Source organism: Rhamphochromis longiceps, linkage group LG15 (genome assembly GCF_057381845.1).
Source record: "Rhamphochromis longiceps isolate RC_006_pf linkage group LG15, R_longiceps_female_GT1.1, whole genome shotgun sequence".
NCBI classification, from domain to species: Eukaryota; Metazoa; Chordata; class Actinopteri; order Cichliformes; family Cichlidae; genus Rhamphochromis; species Rhamphochromis longiceps.
The window spans coordinates 42,183,033-42,202,463 of NC_140571.1; the positions used below are offsets into that span (position 1 = coordinate 42,183,033).

Sequence of the window (19,431 nt, forward strand, 5' to 3'; positions counted from 1 at the left end):
AGTTCACACATGGATACACACTCTTGCACACATAAACATCTTTTTTGCTTTTATCCTCCTGGGACGCTGCACTGAATTTATTTGCTTTTTAAAACCAAACCATCCAAAATGACCTCATTTTGGGAAAGCGTCCTCCTTCCAAAGGTCTGCGCCTCCACCAGAAGCTCACAAGGACAAAAGTGCAACGAGATAAACACACACACATAAATATGAAGATGTTGAGACGTTGTCAGCCTCGCCTCACCCAAAGCTCATTACCATCTGTCACTGGGAGACCTGCCGGTGACACGGCCGGCCCGCATGCCCACACCTGTGCACGTAATTGCAGCCTCATTATGCACAAATACACAATCGCACACCTTCGCTGCTTTCTAAGCTGTCCCTATAAAAAGGAACATGGCTGGCTTCACGCGCAGAACAAATGTGGCCTGATTAGACACGTAAAGGTCGAGTTTAAAGTGAAGCAGCTTTTTGTAAATGCTGTAATTTTTTTTCTTTAACTAGTTTAATAAATTTGTTTGTGCAAATGAAAAAGCGAGAGCTCTGGAAACTTTTAAGAGCGCCTTTGACACCAACTTGCTGCTGTAATATCTGCTTCTGTAAGTATTTTCACCTAAACGTTCAGCTGTGATGCTTCACAGACGCAAGCTTTCTTTTGTTGCTTTGGTTTGTTTTACTTTTTGAGTTTATTAAATTTAGTGTGTGGAAAAGGACACGCTGAAAGCATTAATAAAGCATTTACACATCTGTTATTCAACAGTCAGCTCGGGCAATGCTGTCAGCCCACCCAAATTAATGGACAGGAAGTGATCAGGGCTTACACAGCCACTGCTGGGTAGTTGTGTGGGTGAGTGATGGAGGATAGAGACAGAGAGAGATTAAATACATGAGAGGAGAATAAAAGGGAAGATGGGAACATCAGATTGATGGGCTGAGAAATAAAGAGGAGGACAAGGTGAATCTGAGTATGGCAGATACAGAGAGGAGGCACTGAATAGATGGAGAGAAACGGAAATGAACATGGAGAGAAAGGGGCTCTTACAAGAGGACAGAGAGAAAAGGATGCGAGGACAGACGGTGAATAAACAGTGGAGGGTAAAGACAAAGGGAGAGCCCTGAAAGGATGAGATGAGAGAGAAAATGTGTAAAGAGAGACGTGGGAGTGACTGGGTAAAATCAAGTGATGAGCTGAGGAGAGATGGTGACACGATAAGAGCCAACTGTGATGAGCTATATGTCAAAATTAGCAGAGTTGGGAGTAAGAAAGAGCAAAGAAAGTCAATAAGAGGAAAAAGGGGACGAAAACCCGAGGACACTTGCTCGCTTTCTTTGTGCCTTCCCGCTTCTCTTCTTCTCCACCTTTTGTTCTCTCTCCGCCTGAACATTTTTCCCCAACAATAACAAACCTAGCTTTGTTTCCTTCCCTCAGAAATCCTGTTCCTAATCCCTCTGCCTCGCTCCTCTTTTCTGGCTTTCGCACACTCGTCGGTTCAGTTTCACCAGATGGCTCGAGAGCGCTACACCCCAAGGAGCGAATCTATCCGTCACAGCGTTTTCTTTCCCTTCCTCTCGATGTCTCTCTCCGCGCGCTCGCTAACATCGAAATTGACGGGGCCCAAATTAATTTGGACAACAGCGATTGTGTCTGAACAAGTCCTCATTCCAGCTAAGGCCTCTCTAATGTGGCGCTGAACTGCCCTGTCGAGTCCCTAACACGCTCTAAGTGTTCCAGCCAATTTAGCTCTCGAATGAGGGATGGATGTAGATGTGCAGGAAGAGAAAGGGATGGAGAGGTGAAGGGAGGAGAGTGAAGCAAGGTGATGGAGGGAGTAATGTGCTGTCGTGGGAAATCGAGGGGGCGTATAGGTGCATGTGACAGAGAGAAAGAGGAAAAAGGGGGAGATAGACAGAAAGAAAGATAGCAGGGAGAGAGTGAGAGAGACAGCCTGACAGCTCTCCCCTAAGGGAGTTGGGTCTTTTCTTTGGGCCTCTATCTGATTCTTTTCTTTTCTTCCTAACCCAAGACCCCCTCCTCTTTATTTTTCTGAATCACGTCCTATGTGCTTTCCGTGGGCGTTAGCTCTAGGCATTTGACTACCTGCCACCCTCTTCCCTCCCTCTTTCTGCCTCTGTCACTCTTCTTTGCACATTTTTTTAAGGGCCTCTGATGCATGTGGCCCCTATTCTCCCTATTCTCTCCTAGCTTATGTGTCTTCTCTCTCTCACCCACCTTAGGGCCTCTTTGCCTGGAGGATTTGCCCATCAGCTTCTCGTCGTCCAACTCGCACTGTTCCAGCAGATCCAGGATGTCCTCTTCCTACACAAAGAAAACACGAGATGAGAATATGGCAAAGGTGCTGATTTCGGTAAACAGAGCTTAACGGGGTAGTTAAAACCTCGAGGAGGCACTGATAAAGTTTAATAGGAATGCTTTGATATTTCACACTTTATTGCTTTGAAGTCAAAAGTGTTTTTAAGCAAACTTAAATCATCAAAAAAGAAGAAGAGATGAAAAAGTTTAACTTCAGAGCCATGCGAGCCTTATCTGGGAGCGAGGGTTAGAAGCGAGGCCCCGGCTGAGCACGCACTGCTCGCTGGCAGCGCTCGTGAAGGCAGCGTCATGGCGGTCGCCAGTACACTGAAGCCTTGGCCATTTGGCTATTGCTGAAATGCAGGCAAAGGTGATTAATGTTGCTTCATGGCTGCGACATAACAAGCTCCCACTTGCTGCTCAAATGCAGATGAAAAGTGATTGTTTTCTCTCAGATAAGCCATCAAGCTGCTTTCGGGGTTTGCGAAAAGGTCAATGTGCCCCTGGCTCACAGTGTTGGTGAGTGTGTGAACATTTACAGTGGCATACTTCACTGTCTGGAAGACTTTGGACTTTATGGTAAAGGTATGCATCACTGGGTTCATACAGTTTGTAAGTTTTCGCTTTTTTCTGATTGCCATGCGGCTTTTCGGTTCGGTTGTTTTGGCGAATTGTCACTGTGCAGTTATAGAAGCTGCTCAGACAGCTGAGACAGAGCCACGTGCAGATTTACAATTCTTCATCAAAGCCTCGTAATTTAAGAAGCCCGGTAAAAGAAAAAGGAGAGCTAACAGGTAACTGCTGAGTTATTTAGGGCTTGTGTCCATATATTTTCTCTGGCAGAAAACAGGCAGGACGCTGAGGAGCAAACAAAGCACCCCGTCACTGTGTGTGGGTTTTGTTTCCATGACAACAATATCCTGACAATATATCGCCGCTCCATGCATTGTCATGTGACAGAAAAGCATCACTCCTTTGCGTTTTATTATTGAAGCATAAAATGGACACAGCAGGGATAAACTTCTCCTTCGTTGTCTTGGTTATCGGGGTGACTAGTACTGTATGACACACTTCCTGAAAGGCAGCAGAAGTGAGAACGCCAGTGCCTTTCTGAAAAGTTCTGAAAAGGTCCCGAAGCGTCTGCAAAAAACGTCAGAGTGCTCTGAAAATGACGCCGCGTGCAGGGCTTTCTCCCCAGCCTGCTGCATTTGCTCTTTCATCATTAGAGTGACTGAAAAAAGACAGACTGAGATGAATATGCTGTATGAACACAGTCAACTCCATCATTTTAAGCTGTATTTAAGTTTTTCATGATAACAACATTCAGTGTTGCGGGACGTCTATTGCAGTGAATGTTGAAACGCTGTTTATATTGTGGCTTTACTTTGCATTGCTCTGATAAATTCATTTACAACTTGCAGCCATTTCTATGCAGTAAAGAGCATGCCAACTCAATGCTCGCCTCCTTTCACGAGGTGAGCGCTTCCCCACCCACAGTAGTTTTAAAATCACTGAAGGACCATTACCTTGTTAAATTTCACCAAAGCAGATTACATGGATGCTTTCAAATGCTTTACAGTACGTGGGAAAACCAAATCTGACGCATATACAGAATTTAAGAGAAGCTGAGAGCTATTTAGCTTTTCTTAAGTACTTTTGTTAAGAGTTTATAAAACTGTGAAATTTAGGCTGCGACCTGCTACACTGTCACTACTCAGCTTTTTGTTCCTACTTTACTCCCAAAATAAACATTTTCAGCCGTGTGCCTGTGTGCATGTTACATAAGCTGCATGTTATAGTACTGCACTACCAATGGTCTCTGTCCGTGTCGGATCCATGTAGGATAATAAACTGTATTTTACAAACACAGTACTTTTTATGTCACTGGACAACAAATTGTGTAACGCAGAGGTCTTTAGGACTAACCCTTTTCCCCTTTTTAACACTGCAATTTGCTTTTAAATATTAGATACAGCGAGACTTACATGTTCTTACCATTCTTGTATTCATTTCATATATTTGCACCCCTTACCGCTTTCATGGGCTCTGCAATTGCTCTGAAGTGCTTGGAGACATCTTGTGCAGTTTGTATACTTGTGCTGTTCTGTTTCATTGGCAGAGCTCCTCAGGCAAACTGAGCGTGCATCTGCTTTACATCCTTTTTTTCCAGTCAGTATCCAAGTGAAACAGTTGCAGGATTAGGAAGACGTCACCTGAGCGCACAGGGAAACACTGGTAGCTAAGATAGACGAGAGGACTAACAGCCCGACTCATACCTGTTCCACCTAACTGTAATCAGAAAAGGAATAAAGGTGAGCCGAACCCAGTGGAAACCAGTGCAACCTGTGGCTGGGCTGTCTGTAGCACAGTGGTCCAAGTCAGGAGGGTGCTCTACAGTCAATCAGCATGTTTACAATGCAGGTTTTACTTTCCTTTGATCGTGTGACAATCCATGACATTTTTCAATTCGTGGCCCCAAGAAGCCCTCAAAGGCAGCAAACGTGAGTCTTGCAGGTACAGCGTCTGTCAAACATGATAAATGGCATGCTGGCAAATAACCTCTGGCTTATTTTAAATAAAAAAAATGCCTGAGGTAGCAGGCAGTGCTTGCCAGATGATGAATTCATAAACATGCAAAACACGAGATATTATTTATGTTACCAATAATAATGGTTTTGTTTCAAGTAAAGCTTAAGATGAGTAGATTTAAATTAGATTTAAATTTGGTCTATAATTTGTTGGCCAACGACACAATCTTTTTGTGGTTTTACCACTCTACATCATCACAGTGGATTTTAAATCAAATAATCATCGTGTCACTGGAGTGCAGGCTTTCTGGATTCATTTCAGTGAGTTTGACACACATGTTAATACACAGTCTCGTTATTAACTAAATTTACTGGCAAAACTGACAGAAATTAATTACAAGGATTGTTTTTAATACTTGTACTAATGCTAATCCTCTGCAGTCATCATTCTGGCTCATGTTGGTTTTATCTCACAGGCCGTGTACAGCCTCTTTTCTTGTGTGTAACTAGTGGTTTGCACTTATAAACCTCTGTTGTCACTGATGAATGCGTCTCTTGGTCATAGACTCTGGCAGTGAAACGTGTAGGTCCTTAAGAACATTTTTGACTTTGTTATATGTTGTTTTTTTCCTAATCATTGAAATAATTCTGTCATCATGCACTTTAGCTGTTCTCTGTGATCTGTGGGTGTTGCTGAGCTGATCAATGCATTCATTGCATTTAAGAACGCGTCAGTGAGCAGGCCTTACCTAGATATGAACCTGATTGTCAGTCCATTTTCCAATTAAATTTGAGTCTTTGAGACTACAGTATTGCATATAAAAATGTCTGTAATAATTGTAGATTAATGGACGTTTGTAAAATCTGCTGAATTAAAGCTAAAAGTCTTCACTTCAATGAAATGTTGATTGCTTGATTTAAATTCCACTCTTGGTGGTGTACGCCACGCTGTGGAGGCAAAAATACAAAAATTGTGCCTTTGTCCAAACAATTATGGACATGGCTCTGTACTCAAAATTGTAAACTTTCAGTTAAAGAAGTTTTAGCGTGGTTAATCTGGGCCAGAGGTGCTTAACTCATAGATACACTAAGAGTGAATATGGTTAAAAAAGGCACAGAAATGTGTACTGTCAGCTATGAAAACAAGTAGAGCAGGTGTGTCAAGCTCAGTTTACATCGCGGGCCACATACAGCCCACTTTGACCCTAAGTGGGCGAGGCCAGTGAAACTCTGACTTTCTGTCAGTTACAAGTTACATGTTTAATGTTTTTCTACATGATAAAGAAAAAGCTGCTGTGACAAAGAAAGAAATCTCTCAGCTCGACTCTTTGGACTGAAATTGTAAGAAACAAATGAGTAAAATGACAGAATAGGTTCTGGTAGCTCAATGCCCAGACTGTCCAGGGTTTTAGTTTTAACTGTAGAAACTTCTACAGCAGAAACGGAAAAACAATCTTTTTCAAAAAAAAACTGAAACTTTTCTGTTTTTCACAAAGTTGCAAAGGTTTTATTAAAGGCATAGCTAAGCGTATTGCAATTTGCCCTAATTTGTAAAAGTTAAAGTTTCTTCTGTACTGAACAGCAGAAATTAGGATCTCAGAAACGCACAGAGATCGAGCTGTGCAGGAAGTGCAGCCAAAGCAAGAGGGAATCCATGACGATGTGCGAAGCGTAGTTTTGGGCTATTTAGCTGCTGGTTCAGTGAATTTTGGTCAGAAAGTGACAAAAACCTGCAGTTTCAGAATCTGTGAGATGACGCTTTCAGCATCTGGCGGCATGTCTGTGTTCATGCTGTCAGGTGAACAGACGGATCTGCGTTTTGTGTTTTTCCAGGTCAGGGACAAGTTCCTGCCCCAAGTGGAGGAGTTTAAGTATCTCGGGGTCTTGTTCACAAGTGACGGCAGAAGGAAGCGGGAGACAGACAGATTGGTGCTGCAGCTGCAGTGATGCAGACGCTGTACTGGTCCGTCGAGTTGAAGAGAGAGCCGAGTCTCAATTTACCGGTCGATCTACGTCCCTACCCTCACCTACAGTCACGAGCTGTGGGTAGTGACCGAAAGAACAAGATCACGGATGCAAGTGGCAGAAATGAGCTTCCTCCGAAGGGTGGCTGGCCTCTCCCTTAGAGATAGGGTGAGAGGTTCAGCCATCCGGGAGGGGCTCAGAGTAGAGCCGCTGCTCCTCCACATCGAAAGGAGCCAGCTGAGGTGGTTCGGGCATCTGACAAGGATGCCTCCTGGGCGCCTCCTGGGCGAGGTGCTCCAGGCACGTCCCACCGGGAGGAGGCCCCGGGGCAGACCCAGGACGTGCTGGAGAGATTATATCTCTCGGCTGGCCTGGGAACGCCTTGGTGTTCCCCCGGACAAGCTGGAGGAGGTGGCTGGGGAGAGGGAGGTCTGGGCCTCTTTGCCAACCCGTTCTCACTCCCAAAGCGTAACATTTTACACTAGGTGACAAATCGTCACCATATTACGTTTTCGGCTACCCACCACGTTCCTAAATGACGACCTCGGAAAAAGAGGAAATATGAGAACCGTCTGGACTGAACCTACACATGTTCGCTCTTTTTCTTCAAATCGCTTAGAAACACGCTATTTAACATCATTAAAGTCCTGGTTAAGGTCAGGAATACGGTTATGGTCAGGGCTAGGGATAAGGTTAGGTTTAGGGCTGGAATACAGGGCTGGAACGTCTACTACCGCGGGAGCGTCATTGCACTGGATTCCAGCCATAACCCGCCGCGTACCATAAGAACGCCGAAGGTCTCCTTTCGCGTTCCTCAGGAACGCCGCGGGACGTGACAAAACGTCGACATGTTACGCCTCGGGAGTGAGAACGCTCTGTCTTTGCTTAGGCTGCTGCCCCCCCAACCCGGCCCCGGATAAGCAGAAGAAGATGGATGGATGGTATTTACATGCTCTTTTTGCTGTTTTAGCTTTTTGGTGGTTGTTGAAATGGTTTTGTGGGCTTTTGGATGAGATTCTGACGTTTCTGTGAAAACCACACGCTTCTATATTTAAATAACAGATCTGGCGGTAATTCCAGATGTTCTCCCTCTCGCCTCCAGTACTGGGGGCATTGGGGTTCAACAAGTTAATTGTTTATTGCTTAATTACTTTGTGTTGTATAAATGGCCATATGGGAGGTTTTTATCAGTAGGAAAAGCTGTGAAACTTGTGAAAAAGCAGTTAAAAGTGCAAAATTTGTGCTTGTGCTTGTTGTGGTGAGCGGCAGATTCAACAAGTTAAGAATCATAAATGGCTTTAAACGCACATTCAGATTCATTTAAACAATCAGAAACCCAGAGTCACTGAAATGCAGCCAGACGCTGCTCATTTTACATCTTCACGTGTTTCTTCCATTTTTCCCGACCGGCTCCCGTCTCTTTGTACCACAACACTTCCTGTCTTGGAAACGCCCCCTTCCTTCTTTCACATGATTATCCCGTATGATCCCAATCTGCCTTTGCATTTGATTGGCTGCATGGTGTGCCCATCTAAGCAGAGCTAAGGAATGATGTCTCAAAGAAAAAAAGCAACATCACGAGTAATGAAACTCCCTGATAAATTAAGTTTTTAATGCTAATCTAACTTAAACCAGTCTGGAGGTATTTTCATTTTTACACACTTTCTATTTGGTTCTCTTTAAATTCTGTTTGATTTAATTTAGACTGTCAAACAGTCTCAGCCGCTGACAATGACAGAACAGCTCTGGCTTCTCTCAGTCTCTCTTTCTCATTTTGTTATGCTTGGTTTAACACTTGTTGGAAAGCTTTTGTTTACAGTAACATAACAAGTTGTCATCTCTTCGAATGACATTATCTTCCTTTCACTTGTCTCTCAGCTGCTCTGCTAGGTGTGTTTTGCAAAGGGCACACAATAAAACAAAGAACAGAAATGGAAGGGAGGGAAACTAGTAGAGCCATGCACGACAGCAGACGCATGCACACGGAGCTAAAAAGAAAGCTCACTAATTTAGCATTTGAATCGTAATGATACGACCAATAACTATGAAATATACACCCACCATCTACTTTGTTAAGCACACCTGTAAAAATGCTTGATAAGGTTAATATCCAGCAATTAAGTGCATTTAAGCAGAAAAAGGCAAAGTCAGAGGAGAATGGCTGGTTTGCTTCGATCTGATAGGAAGGCAACAGTAACTCAGATAACTACGGGTTACAACCAAGTTCAGAAATGCAAAAGAGCATCTCTGAACATCACATCACATCAAAACCTGAAGCAGGTGGGCTACAGCAGCAGAAGACCGCACCGGGTGCCATCCTGTCAGCTAAGAACAGCACGGGATCACAAACATCATCGGAGAAAATTGTACAAATAATAAACGTTCTGATGCTTGACGATTTCTGTAGCACAGTGTTGTTTAAACACTCTAGCCATTGTTTCTGACCACGTCCATCTCTTCATGACCACAGTGGATCCATCGTCTGATGGCCAACAGGATAACGTGCTGTGGCACAAAACTCTAAAACATCTTATTCTGGTTTCACTGAGTTCACTGTATCCAAATGTCCTGCACGATTACCAGATCCCAGTCCAACAGAGCACCTTTGGGATTTGGTGAAACATACGACGTAAATCACGGATGCTGATGAGAAAAAAACTGTGACGCAACCATGTCAAGGTAGACCAAAACCTTTGGGGATTTTTTTAGCACCTTGATGAACTAAAGCAGTTCTGAAGGCCAAAGGGGTCCAACCTGGTGCTAACAAGGTGTACCTATTAAAGTGGCTGGTTAGTGTGTAACAATTTATAAGGGACAAGCAGCAAACTTCGTGTTGCCGAGTCACGCCTTACAGTGAGTCTGCTCCATCTGTGAGCTGACTATTGAAAATTGGCGTGCTTTATGTTTTCTGTGGGGGAATAATGAAAGTGTGGGGAAAGCCAGTTGGCAATTGTCAAGAAATGTGTACATGCTAATGCAGTTTTCTGAATAGGTCCAAAGTTGACACTGTGCATAGAAGAATAACATTTCAGACCGTCTGTGGGTAACTTTCATTCTCTCCATTCTGTGTTAATTCTTCTCTACTAGTGCGACGTACCTATTAAAGTGGCAGAGTAGTGACTAAACATAGAGCTTGGCTCCATGAGCCGCCTCCCCCACTTCTTTTAGAAAGGTACCTGAAAACACCCGCAGACTCTCTCAAAACTAGAGGAAATGTTTAAACATAAGGCAAGAAAACGTTTGCATAAGATGTGTTTTTTGTGCTCTGATGAATATCATACTGCAGTTCAGGAACATCTTTTTCCCCATAAATGGTTCAGATTAGTATCTCACACTCTGTCTCTGAATAAGGACAGTCGAGTTGTCACTCATGATCGTGTTATTAGATAGGAAACACAAAAGCAACACTCGCTGCCTTTATATTTTGTTTCGGCTCTGACCAGTCTTTGATTGACATCTCTAAAAATGCTCTGCAGAGATTTCCATTCTTTAAAGGACACACAATAAGTTTTTGAAAAAAAACAAAAACACTGCGACAGGGTGCAAACTGCTGAGGCAGTTTCCACAAAAGCTCCGATGGCTCCATATGACAGTACTTTGATATGTACTTGTAATGTCAATACTACTGTCAAAAATATCCACATTCTGCACAGTATTCACTTCTGCTATTCAGTTGCCAAACGCAGTTAAGGCTTTTTTGTTCTATCTGCATCATTCCTCCTCATCATTGCTTCTTCGCTCCGTGTTTTTAAATATCCCACGGTTCCCTCCCCTGTGTCTTTTCATTCCATTGATTTGTTCCTCTTGAATACATAACCAGACATGAAAACCAAAAATTGCCCCTTTCTCTCCATTTTTTTGTACTCTAGTCAAGTCAAAACAATAGTAACAAAACAACTCTCTATCAGTGTCTCACCATCTTTTTTACTTTATGACTATATTATCCTCCGCTCATCGTTCCTTCATCTCCCATTCTCATCTTTCTGATGTAGATCAGCTGTTGTCCTCTCTTCATACCTTTACCTTCAAAGCTTAACTGAAGATGCATTCCTCCTGATACTGCAGAGTGCTGGTATTCATAAGCATGCAATGACTTTTACAATTTCATAAGTGCATGACGGCACAAGCTTCTGAGTGTATATACCTACACATATATGTGTGTAAGTGCGATAAATATGTAATCAAACTGCATAAAAATGCATTGAAATGTGTGGCCAGCAACTTGGTTAACCTTTGCAGAAAGGAAGAAACGTAGGAAAACACAGAAGAAGAAAGAGGAAGTAAATAAAGTAATAAAAGTGACATTGTTGTTTGCTTTTAAAAGCTCATGTGCACAACATAATGAATATTTGTGAAAAGGCTGAATGACAGTGGAAAGGTAGAGAGGAGAAGAAGGACGTATTTTCAGGTGTTCTAACAAATACCAAGGGCTGCGGCACACTTTCGCGCTATTTGTGCATCCTTTTTGTCTCTATGGGCAGAATCTTAATAGAAATGTGTGTGTGCTTCTTTTCTTTTACGTTTGCTTGTCCACAAGTGTCTGAATATGTTTGTGTGTGGGTTTCTGCAGTTTTCTTTGCTTGTGTGCGTGTGTGAGTCCGTGACAGTCTGCCACTGACGTACGTGCCTTCATTCGTTTCAGAGGATTATTCATTTCCTTTTGAAGTGAGGCAGCTCGCCCGGCGAGGAAGGTCTGAAAGGCGGCCGAGAGCAGGCTTTCATACTTTTCCAACAGCAGCTTGTCGTCTGGGGGGTAAATACGTCTGTGGACCGCAGAGAAGGAGGGAGAAAGGAGAAGAGAGTGAAGACGAGGTGAGGAACAATGGACAAAGGAAAGGGGAAAATGAAGGGAAATGATGGGTCACAAATGGGGTCATAAAAGTAGAAGGTGAGAGAGACGGAGTGGAAGAATGAGAAAAAGGGTGGTTCAGGTTAAGGAAAAGAGGGATATGGGGTGGAAAGAGAAGCCGTGAAATATTCAGGAAGTCAGTGGGGGTAAAAAAAAAAGTGGAAAAGGGGTAAAGAGATTTAGAGAGACAAAGAAAATAAAAAAAGAACAGGGATAAAAAGAAAGATAAAGATGAGGCACAATAATTGGTGGGAGAGACAGAAAGGTCAAGGTGCAGCAAGTGCAGAGAAAGACAAACAAAAGGTGAGAGTGAAGGAGGAGGAAGGAGGCAGCAAAGAGCAAATACAGACAGAAGAATATTAATGAGACCTTAAGTGAAGAAACTGCATGAACATCAGTCAATCTTTTCACTCGGTGCATTAATACAACAGCTTTCTACACGCTGTACACCGACGTGTGCACGAGCTTCACTGTGTTTGCAGTCTTTGCTAATGCGCCCATTCACACATTCACATTTGTGCCCTTAAGACTAAAATAACAGTGCTCAGTGTTTATCCAAGGCCTGAGGGGATTAGAACAATGCCTGGTTACCCTCATAATACATCTGCAAATTCCCAATGCCATCGCTTTAGCCATTAAGTCAAAACAAGGTTATTGTTTTAATCAAGATAAGAACTGGCCTTAGTTATTGCAAAAGCATGAATGTAGTCTGGCGTCTGCACAGACGATATTAAGTGCTAAACTCCCCTCAAGTTGGTTAGAAAAACACTCACAAGCACAGACCTGTGATTAAAAGAGAAAACTATAGAGATGAATGAAGTCACAGCAAGGACACAGCAGTGGAAAATGTTCTACCATGGCACAATGACAGGCCGGCTCTTTTTAAATATTGATTAATAGGCTTTGAGCTACTCACAGATACACGTGTATGTGTAGCAGATTTCTGTGTAATGCCACATAAAGCTGAACTATTTAATTGGACCAAAGCCGTTACCCAGTATTATGCAAACAGGTACATTGATTGTGAGACCTGAGATAAAGCTGCCATTTGAATCCCATCCCTTGAATTCACTATATGTGAGACTTCTCAGTTTCTAGGGTGCATGTAATGGTTCTTTTCATTCCCAAGACACATTTTTATAACGGTCACATAAACGAAAATGGATTCATAACATATGAAAAGAGCCAGAACGTTTCAATCCTAAAGAGCGTCATGAATCACTCGACTGAGAAGCTTAAGGTGAGGCACTTTAATAGTGGGTGTTAACTGCTCAGTCTTTTTGGCAGCGTCTATCTCTGAGCAAATGGACGTTTTACGTGGGGGTGACCTCTCACTATTGTTTAACTAAAACGTTTGCTGGGCCTTACTTTCAGTCCTCAACTGGAGTTAAAGAAAAACTAACATCTGAAACTCTACTGAATAAAAACATTTGATTTGGTCAACAGGTCTTTAAAGTTTGCTGTCGCCAGACATTTAAAGGGGCCCGTTCACTCTGGGAGTGTGAACCACATCCCAGAGTGCGCAAAAGATACAAACAGCAGGCAGACAGGGCTTTATCCACTCGCATTAAGTCGACAGTGCAAAAAAACCTGTCTAAAAACGAGCATTTAGAGTAGTCTGATGTCTGAGGGTCTGCTCACGGGGATTACTGTAGAGCCATGTGAAAAAAGCAAGTGAAAACCTAAATGCACGCCATGATTCAATAGCTCACAGAACCACTTTAGCAGCAATAAGTTGAAGTAATTGTTTTCTGTATGACTTTATCAGTCTCTCACATCACTGTGGAGGAATTTTGGCCCACTCTTCTTTATGATGTTGCTTCAGCTGATTGAGGGTCTGCTCAGCATTTCAATCGGGTTGTCTGCTGTGGATTTGGTGGGATCGCTGTTGCATTGCCCAGTTTAGGCCGAGGGACGGGCCAGCTATCACCACTTTGGTTTTGTCTGTGTAAAGGAAGTTGGTCTACAAGTCTTTTATCTCCGAAACTTTCTTTTTCACATTAATTTACATATGCTGACCTTTTATTTCTATTCTTTATTTTAATATGAGCATTCTCAACTGTAAGCGTACCTCTTTGTGCTATGCACACATATATATATATTACATGTATATATAAAACACAAGCTGTACCCTTTAAAGAATCCTAACTGAAGAGCAAATACCTGCTGGGTTTCCCTCGGATCACGGTCATTGTCTGTACCTGATACAGTTTCATCTAATAGCACAATGTAAGTCAGTTCATTACCCAAACTCATCTAATGAGAAGCACTGTGTTAATCAGACTTCAGCGTTGTGCAGGGACACTATTTGAATGCTAAGAGGTCTTTACCAGGGTGCTCCAGACAGACGCCAGCCTGCCTGATTGACTGTCTGACTGCCTGTCGAAAAATAGGAAGGAGGTGACAGCACTTCATGCAGGCCTGGATCAGCATTCAAAATTCACCAGCCATTCACTCAAGTGATGAGTCAAGAAGTCACTTAGAGTTGGGAAGACAGCAAGAAGGGTGTGTGTTGTGTGTGTGAGCCAGTTGTGACTGTTTGTCTTTGTTTTTGTGTGTAAGCGGGTGAATGAGGAACATACTGGGAGAGAAAAGCGAGGCGGGGGGGGGGGTATGTGTTGGATTAAGGCAGGAAGAGACACAGAGGGAGGAAAGAGCATTAACAATTTATAAGGGACTAGCAGCAAATCTGAACTTTGTGTTGCTGAGTCATGCTGTAAGGTGAATCTGCTCCATCTGTGAGCTGACTATTAAAAATTGACATGCTTAATGTCTTCCAGTGTCCCTGCTGGATTTCGGGGGGAGATAAAAGTGTGGGGAAAAGCCGGCTGCCATTTGTCAAGAAAGGTGTACACTAAAGTAACTTTGTTGTGCACACTGTGCATAGAAGAATAACAATTTGATCCTTGTTCCTACACATCACTGGACAGCTTTCATTCTCGTCATTCGTTCAGTCAGTTCTTCTCTCCAAACAATAGATTCGCTTTTGGTTGTTCTTTCTGCAACAGCTTTATTTGTTTTCCTGAGAGCCTGGCACTCTCGAGATGACCCCCATAAATGTAAGAGCACTGGCACAAGTACAGTGGGTGGTGTTCCTGGAGGGAGAGGCTCTTCGCCCCAGTTGTCTGCCTCTTTCCTACCTGTAGTTCCCCAGATGTTGCTTTTCATGCTCCTCCCTTGAAATCTGCTTGCGAACCTGCGCCAGCCGCTCTTTCTAAACATAAGAGAAGAGCAAAGAGACAAATGACAACTTCTTCCAGATGAAAGTCAGTGCCAACAAAACAATATATTCTATTAGAGGCAAAGACAGAATGAATTCCTGCAAGAAAGAAAAGAGTACAAAGAGTCTCACTCATCAATGACTCATAATTTAGTCCATTTACTCTTTTATTAGTATGTTACAAAGGTGTAATTGTGGAGCTCAGTTGGCCAATTTGGCATAAAGACGAAAGGAGGGGACCACTTTCCTACCAGCACTGCAATCTCATTTAGCTCTAAGCAGCGTGTGCCTTTCATAGATCCAAACCTGGTCTCACACTTCAGCCATAACGGCACTCGAAAACGAAGCGATGCCCTTTTTCTAAAAGGTGCCTTTCCGCCATCTTTCCTCATTCCCACTGATTAGTGCCATGGCTAATCAAAAGGCTAATCAAAGAGGGTGGGAGGCGTTAAAGTACTAGTAGCTGCCACTTTTCCCCATATACATGAGCAAAGCGCCCCCGACTTCATTTCAAAGAGAAAATAATTAAACGGTATGCTTGTGTCAGAAACTTTTGAGTCTTCTGACACAAAGTAAGAAGTAACTGAAACTGAGTTTCTGCTTTTCGACTTGTGTTTCAAGTGCATAATACAGCAGGGTGCTGAGACATATAATTTATATGTCAAATATATTGATGTGCCAGCTGATCGGTGTGTTAAGTAAATGTCTGTAATGACACGTCACAGATCTCTGATGTGAGCCTGTCTGAAGCCAAACCACCTTTTTGTGCACATTTTCGTGTGGCCTGCAAAGCTTAAAAGTATCTCATGACTTACGACCGCCGCTCGAGACTGTGCAGTCATTGTTCTAATCCCCAGGCCGGTTTTGAATGTCCAGGTGGGGAAATGAATGAGCAGCGCTCTCAACTCCCTCGACCACAGTTAAGGAGCACCGCCTTGTACAGGTGCTTAGCATCGCAGATGCTGCCCTGCAGTTTGATACCAGCCAGCGCTTTAGACAACTGTGGTTGTACCTGCGGTGGGACAGTGTGTGTGAAGGAGTGGATATAAAGCCCAGTATTTGTGAATTTAAAAAAAAAGTTTTAAATGAATGGATTTCTGTTCCCCTCCTGCTTTCTCTTTCTTTCTGCTCGTCCTCACCAGCTCTTCTCTTCGTCGCTCCAGCGTGTGACGTTGTTTCTCCCAGTCTGAGGAAGCGGCCGAGAGTTTCTTCATGGATCCGTGTCCGTACAGCCGTCTCTGAGCCTCTGCCTTCTGCTGGGCTAGGTTGCGTTTCTTATCACTCGCCCTGGATCAACGAAAAGCAAGACAACTAACATCGCACATACACGGAAAGGGTTCGGATTTAAGAGCTAACTAAGAGCAAAAACATTCTGATCGCACCTTTTAATGTTTGCTGTCACCAAAGCTCTCTTTGTTTAGTTTTGCTTTGCATGTAATGGTTATTTGTAACACTAGACAGTACTGGCAAAAACACACACGCACATAATCAACGGAAAAGGGTTTTTAAAAGTGTCATAATAAAGCCTGACAGCTTGTGGGCCTCCTCCCTAGCTGACCTGAATATCTGCCTTATCACATCATTGTGCTGGTTTAAAAAAAAGACAGACAAAAAGCCCCCACAAAACACTCAAAAACAGAGATGAAGCTGAGACACAAACAACTCTGGGATGAACAGGACCAGACAGCTAATTCTGAACAAGTGGGCCACTGCGGTCTAGAGAAAGGGCAATTCATTTTAGTCAATCGCTGGTCCTTTAAATTGGATATTGAGTGCTTTTGGGGGACTGAGGTTTATCAATGTCCATGCCCGACCGGGTCTGAATTGATCCCATTTGATACAGTTGATGTGGTGAGCAGAATCAAGAGCCAAGCCTACCTCTACACAGCACCAGCTCCTCCCTTTGGGGGAAGCAAAGTCATTACTATACAAGGAAAAAGTGAGCGAAGCCCCCCCACACTCACTGTAGCGTGAACATAAGCGCTATGTCCAGTGGAAAGAGCTTCCCCGTGCCTTTCAAGCCCTCCTACGACTTATTTGTCATAAAATAATCAAATCTCCCTTTTTAATCTGTGGCAGCACATTAAACATCAGCCATGTAACAAATCACTTTGAGAAGAGATTTGTTTGGCCCACATGAATCCATTCAGGAGGATGGAGCCGGTCTTTATGTGGGCCCGGTGCACCTCACTTGGCCAAATTAGATGTATACGATGTTGCATGTAATTGATCCAGTGTGTGTGTGTGTGTGTGTGTGTGCACTTTGTTTGTATATATGTGTGTGACTAGCAGAGCTGAGACTATATTTAGAGCAGTAAGAGGAGGACAAGCACACAGAGAAAAGAGGGAATAAAGAGCAGAGGTCTGGTGTACAATGATCAATCAGGACAGACTCTCCGTAGCCAGGGGACAGAAAAGCATGCCAGCAAACACAAACACGTGCACACAAACACGCACCCTACCTATACGACAAATACATTCCAAAATAAAAACCGTGCGCATTTAAAAGAAAGGAAATACACCCACAAACCAAAACAAAGAGCAGCAGAGGAAGCGTATGTAGATATACGGACCACAGATCAGCGCACAGGTTAAAAAAAAGACACATTCAGAAACTCACAAACACCCAGCATCTCTGATTGAAGGGTTCACAAAGCACACAGTGGATGGTATTGCATGGCTTTGTACCTTGGCCATTATCCGTCTTTTTATCCACCACAGAAACACCAACACACAAATTTAGAAAGACAGCAATTTATTTGTCCAAAGCTTCAACTTCCTGCTGCGTCCACGCTAATGTCACTACTGTCTCATCAGTCTGAAACCAAAACAAGATAATGGCCGGATTGTACTGTGCGTCAAAATAATTTTTACGTTTGCTCGGCTGTCAAATTAAAAGATAAATAAATAAATAAAAGAAACCTAAGCACCGATTGGAATTCTGAGCATTTAAAGCCCTTTAAAGGAAGGCTTGATACAAACTTCGAGTGCGTCTGCGCACAAAACTTCACCAACTAAACAGAGCAATTGTGAAGTTTGTTGATAAAACATGTAGTGGTCTTATAGGCTTCAGATCGAGCGTGCCAGCAGCAAGGACTCAAATCTTTCCATGTTAAATTCTTTGTTTTCCTGTTATTTCTTTTTGAATGCATAGCTAAGGCTACACATTTATGTGTTTACGTGCATCCATGCCAGACACCTCTACTGATTTCCAGCAAAACTAAGAGGATAAGGCAGCAGGTGACCGGCTGGCTGAGAGGAACACATTTTTTAAATTCAATGTAAAGGCTCCACATTTTTAGAGCAGCAGCATAGTTACTTTCCATATTTATATTCAGCTACTTATTTTTGTGAAAGCCACAGGGAGCCACTAGAGACGGGCAAAAGAGCCGCGGGCAGGATTTGCAAACCGTAGATGCAGTTTGTTGCATCTATTTGCATGGGTGTGTATGTGTAAGACAGGGTGGAAAACAATACCTGATGTTGAGGAGTTTGAGGGCATTGAGCAGCACACCTTTCTTCACATCGTAATCAATCTTCTGATCTGTCCCAAAGCTCGGAGCTCGATTGATCTGTCAGGTAAGAGAGAACAGACACATTCAAAGGATGCTCAGTATTTTTTTCTCTTCTTGTTCTGCTTCATATCACTTTTTTCTCCCTTCTTATCAGTCCAACAGACAGGCTACGCAATTACAGGAGTGAGTTTAGAGCATCTTTGGAGAAAAGAAAAAAGAGATCTATTCCGACAAGTTGAGAAGTAGTGAGAAAGAGATGAAAGTTGAGGGTTTTTTCTCTCTTTGACAGACACTTTGCAACTCTTAGCCTTTGCCTGGGCATAAATCCACTCTGGCACTGACGAGTGTATGCCCGTGCATTTAGAAGAGCATATTTGCGTCAGAGTGAATGCATACAAACAGATTGTGTGGGTTAATCGCTCACCCCATAACTGACCCTGGTTCCTGACTCTGTATCCTAAGATTGCTCGCAACAGCCCGACGCCTCGACGCGCACGTCTTTGCGAGCATCAGAGAACTGCCGTCGCTCAGCTCAGTGCCATCACGGACAATCAAGAGCGCTCAGAGAGATTCCGCTCAGCAAGAAACAGAAAGAGCCACCTCAGATTCGAGGTACAAAAGCAGGTATCATCTGGGGAGAAATTCAAGAGCAATGTACCATTCTTAACGGAACAATTTCCAGCACCAGTGCAAGGTATTCAAATATCAGTTATTATACCTGACACAACAAATCAATTCTTTTTACTCTTTGTTATGTTCCCACAGTGAGAAAGAGATTATGTGAGACAACAAAGGCTGCAAAAAATGGAAGAGAAGTGCAGAGGGAGGGTGAATGAACTGGCAACCGTGAGAGGAATGGTGTCTTTCTATGAGCTGACTTCAAATGACAATGCAACAGATGCCCAACGAAAGGCTGGCCGAGTTTGATACGGCTTGATTTTGGAGATAAGTCGGCTCTTTTATTAACAATGTCCAAAAGCCTTAGACCGCCCATTTTCTTTTTAACGTCTGGGTGATGTGGTCGTATGGGATAAGGGTTTATT

The 19,431-nt window shown here is 43.2% G+C and overlaps 1 protein-coding gene across 4 annotated transcripts in view; it reads right to left on the bottom strand.

Moving 5' to 3' along the window:
• ttll7 (tubulin tyrosine ligase-like family, member 7) overlaps positions 1-19,431 on the bottom strand; it is an 82,183-nt gene that overhangs the window by 22,917 nt on the left and 39,835 nt on the right. For 3 of the 4 annotated variants that reach the window (XM_085382098.1, XM_085382100.1, XM_085382101.1), the window contains exons 10-14: positions 18,351-18,445; positions 16,013-16,160; positions 14,794-14,867; positions 11,432-11,567; positions 2,231-2,317 (exon numbers count right to left, since the gene is read on the bottom strand). In XM_085382098.1, coding sequence (XP_085238224.1) covers positions 2,231-2,317; positions 11,432-11,567; positions 14,794-14,867; positions 16,013-16,160; positions 18,351-18,445 — 540 coding nt within the window. Of the gene's footprint in view, positions 1-2,230; positions 2,318-11,427; positions 11,568-14,793; positions 14,868-16,012; positions 16,161-18,350; positions 18,446-19,431 lie in introns of all 4 variants that reach the window. The other variant, XM_085382099.1, reaches the window with a different exon arrangement.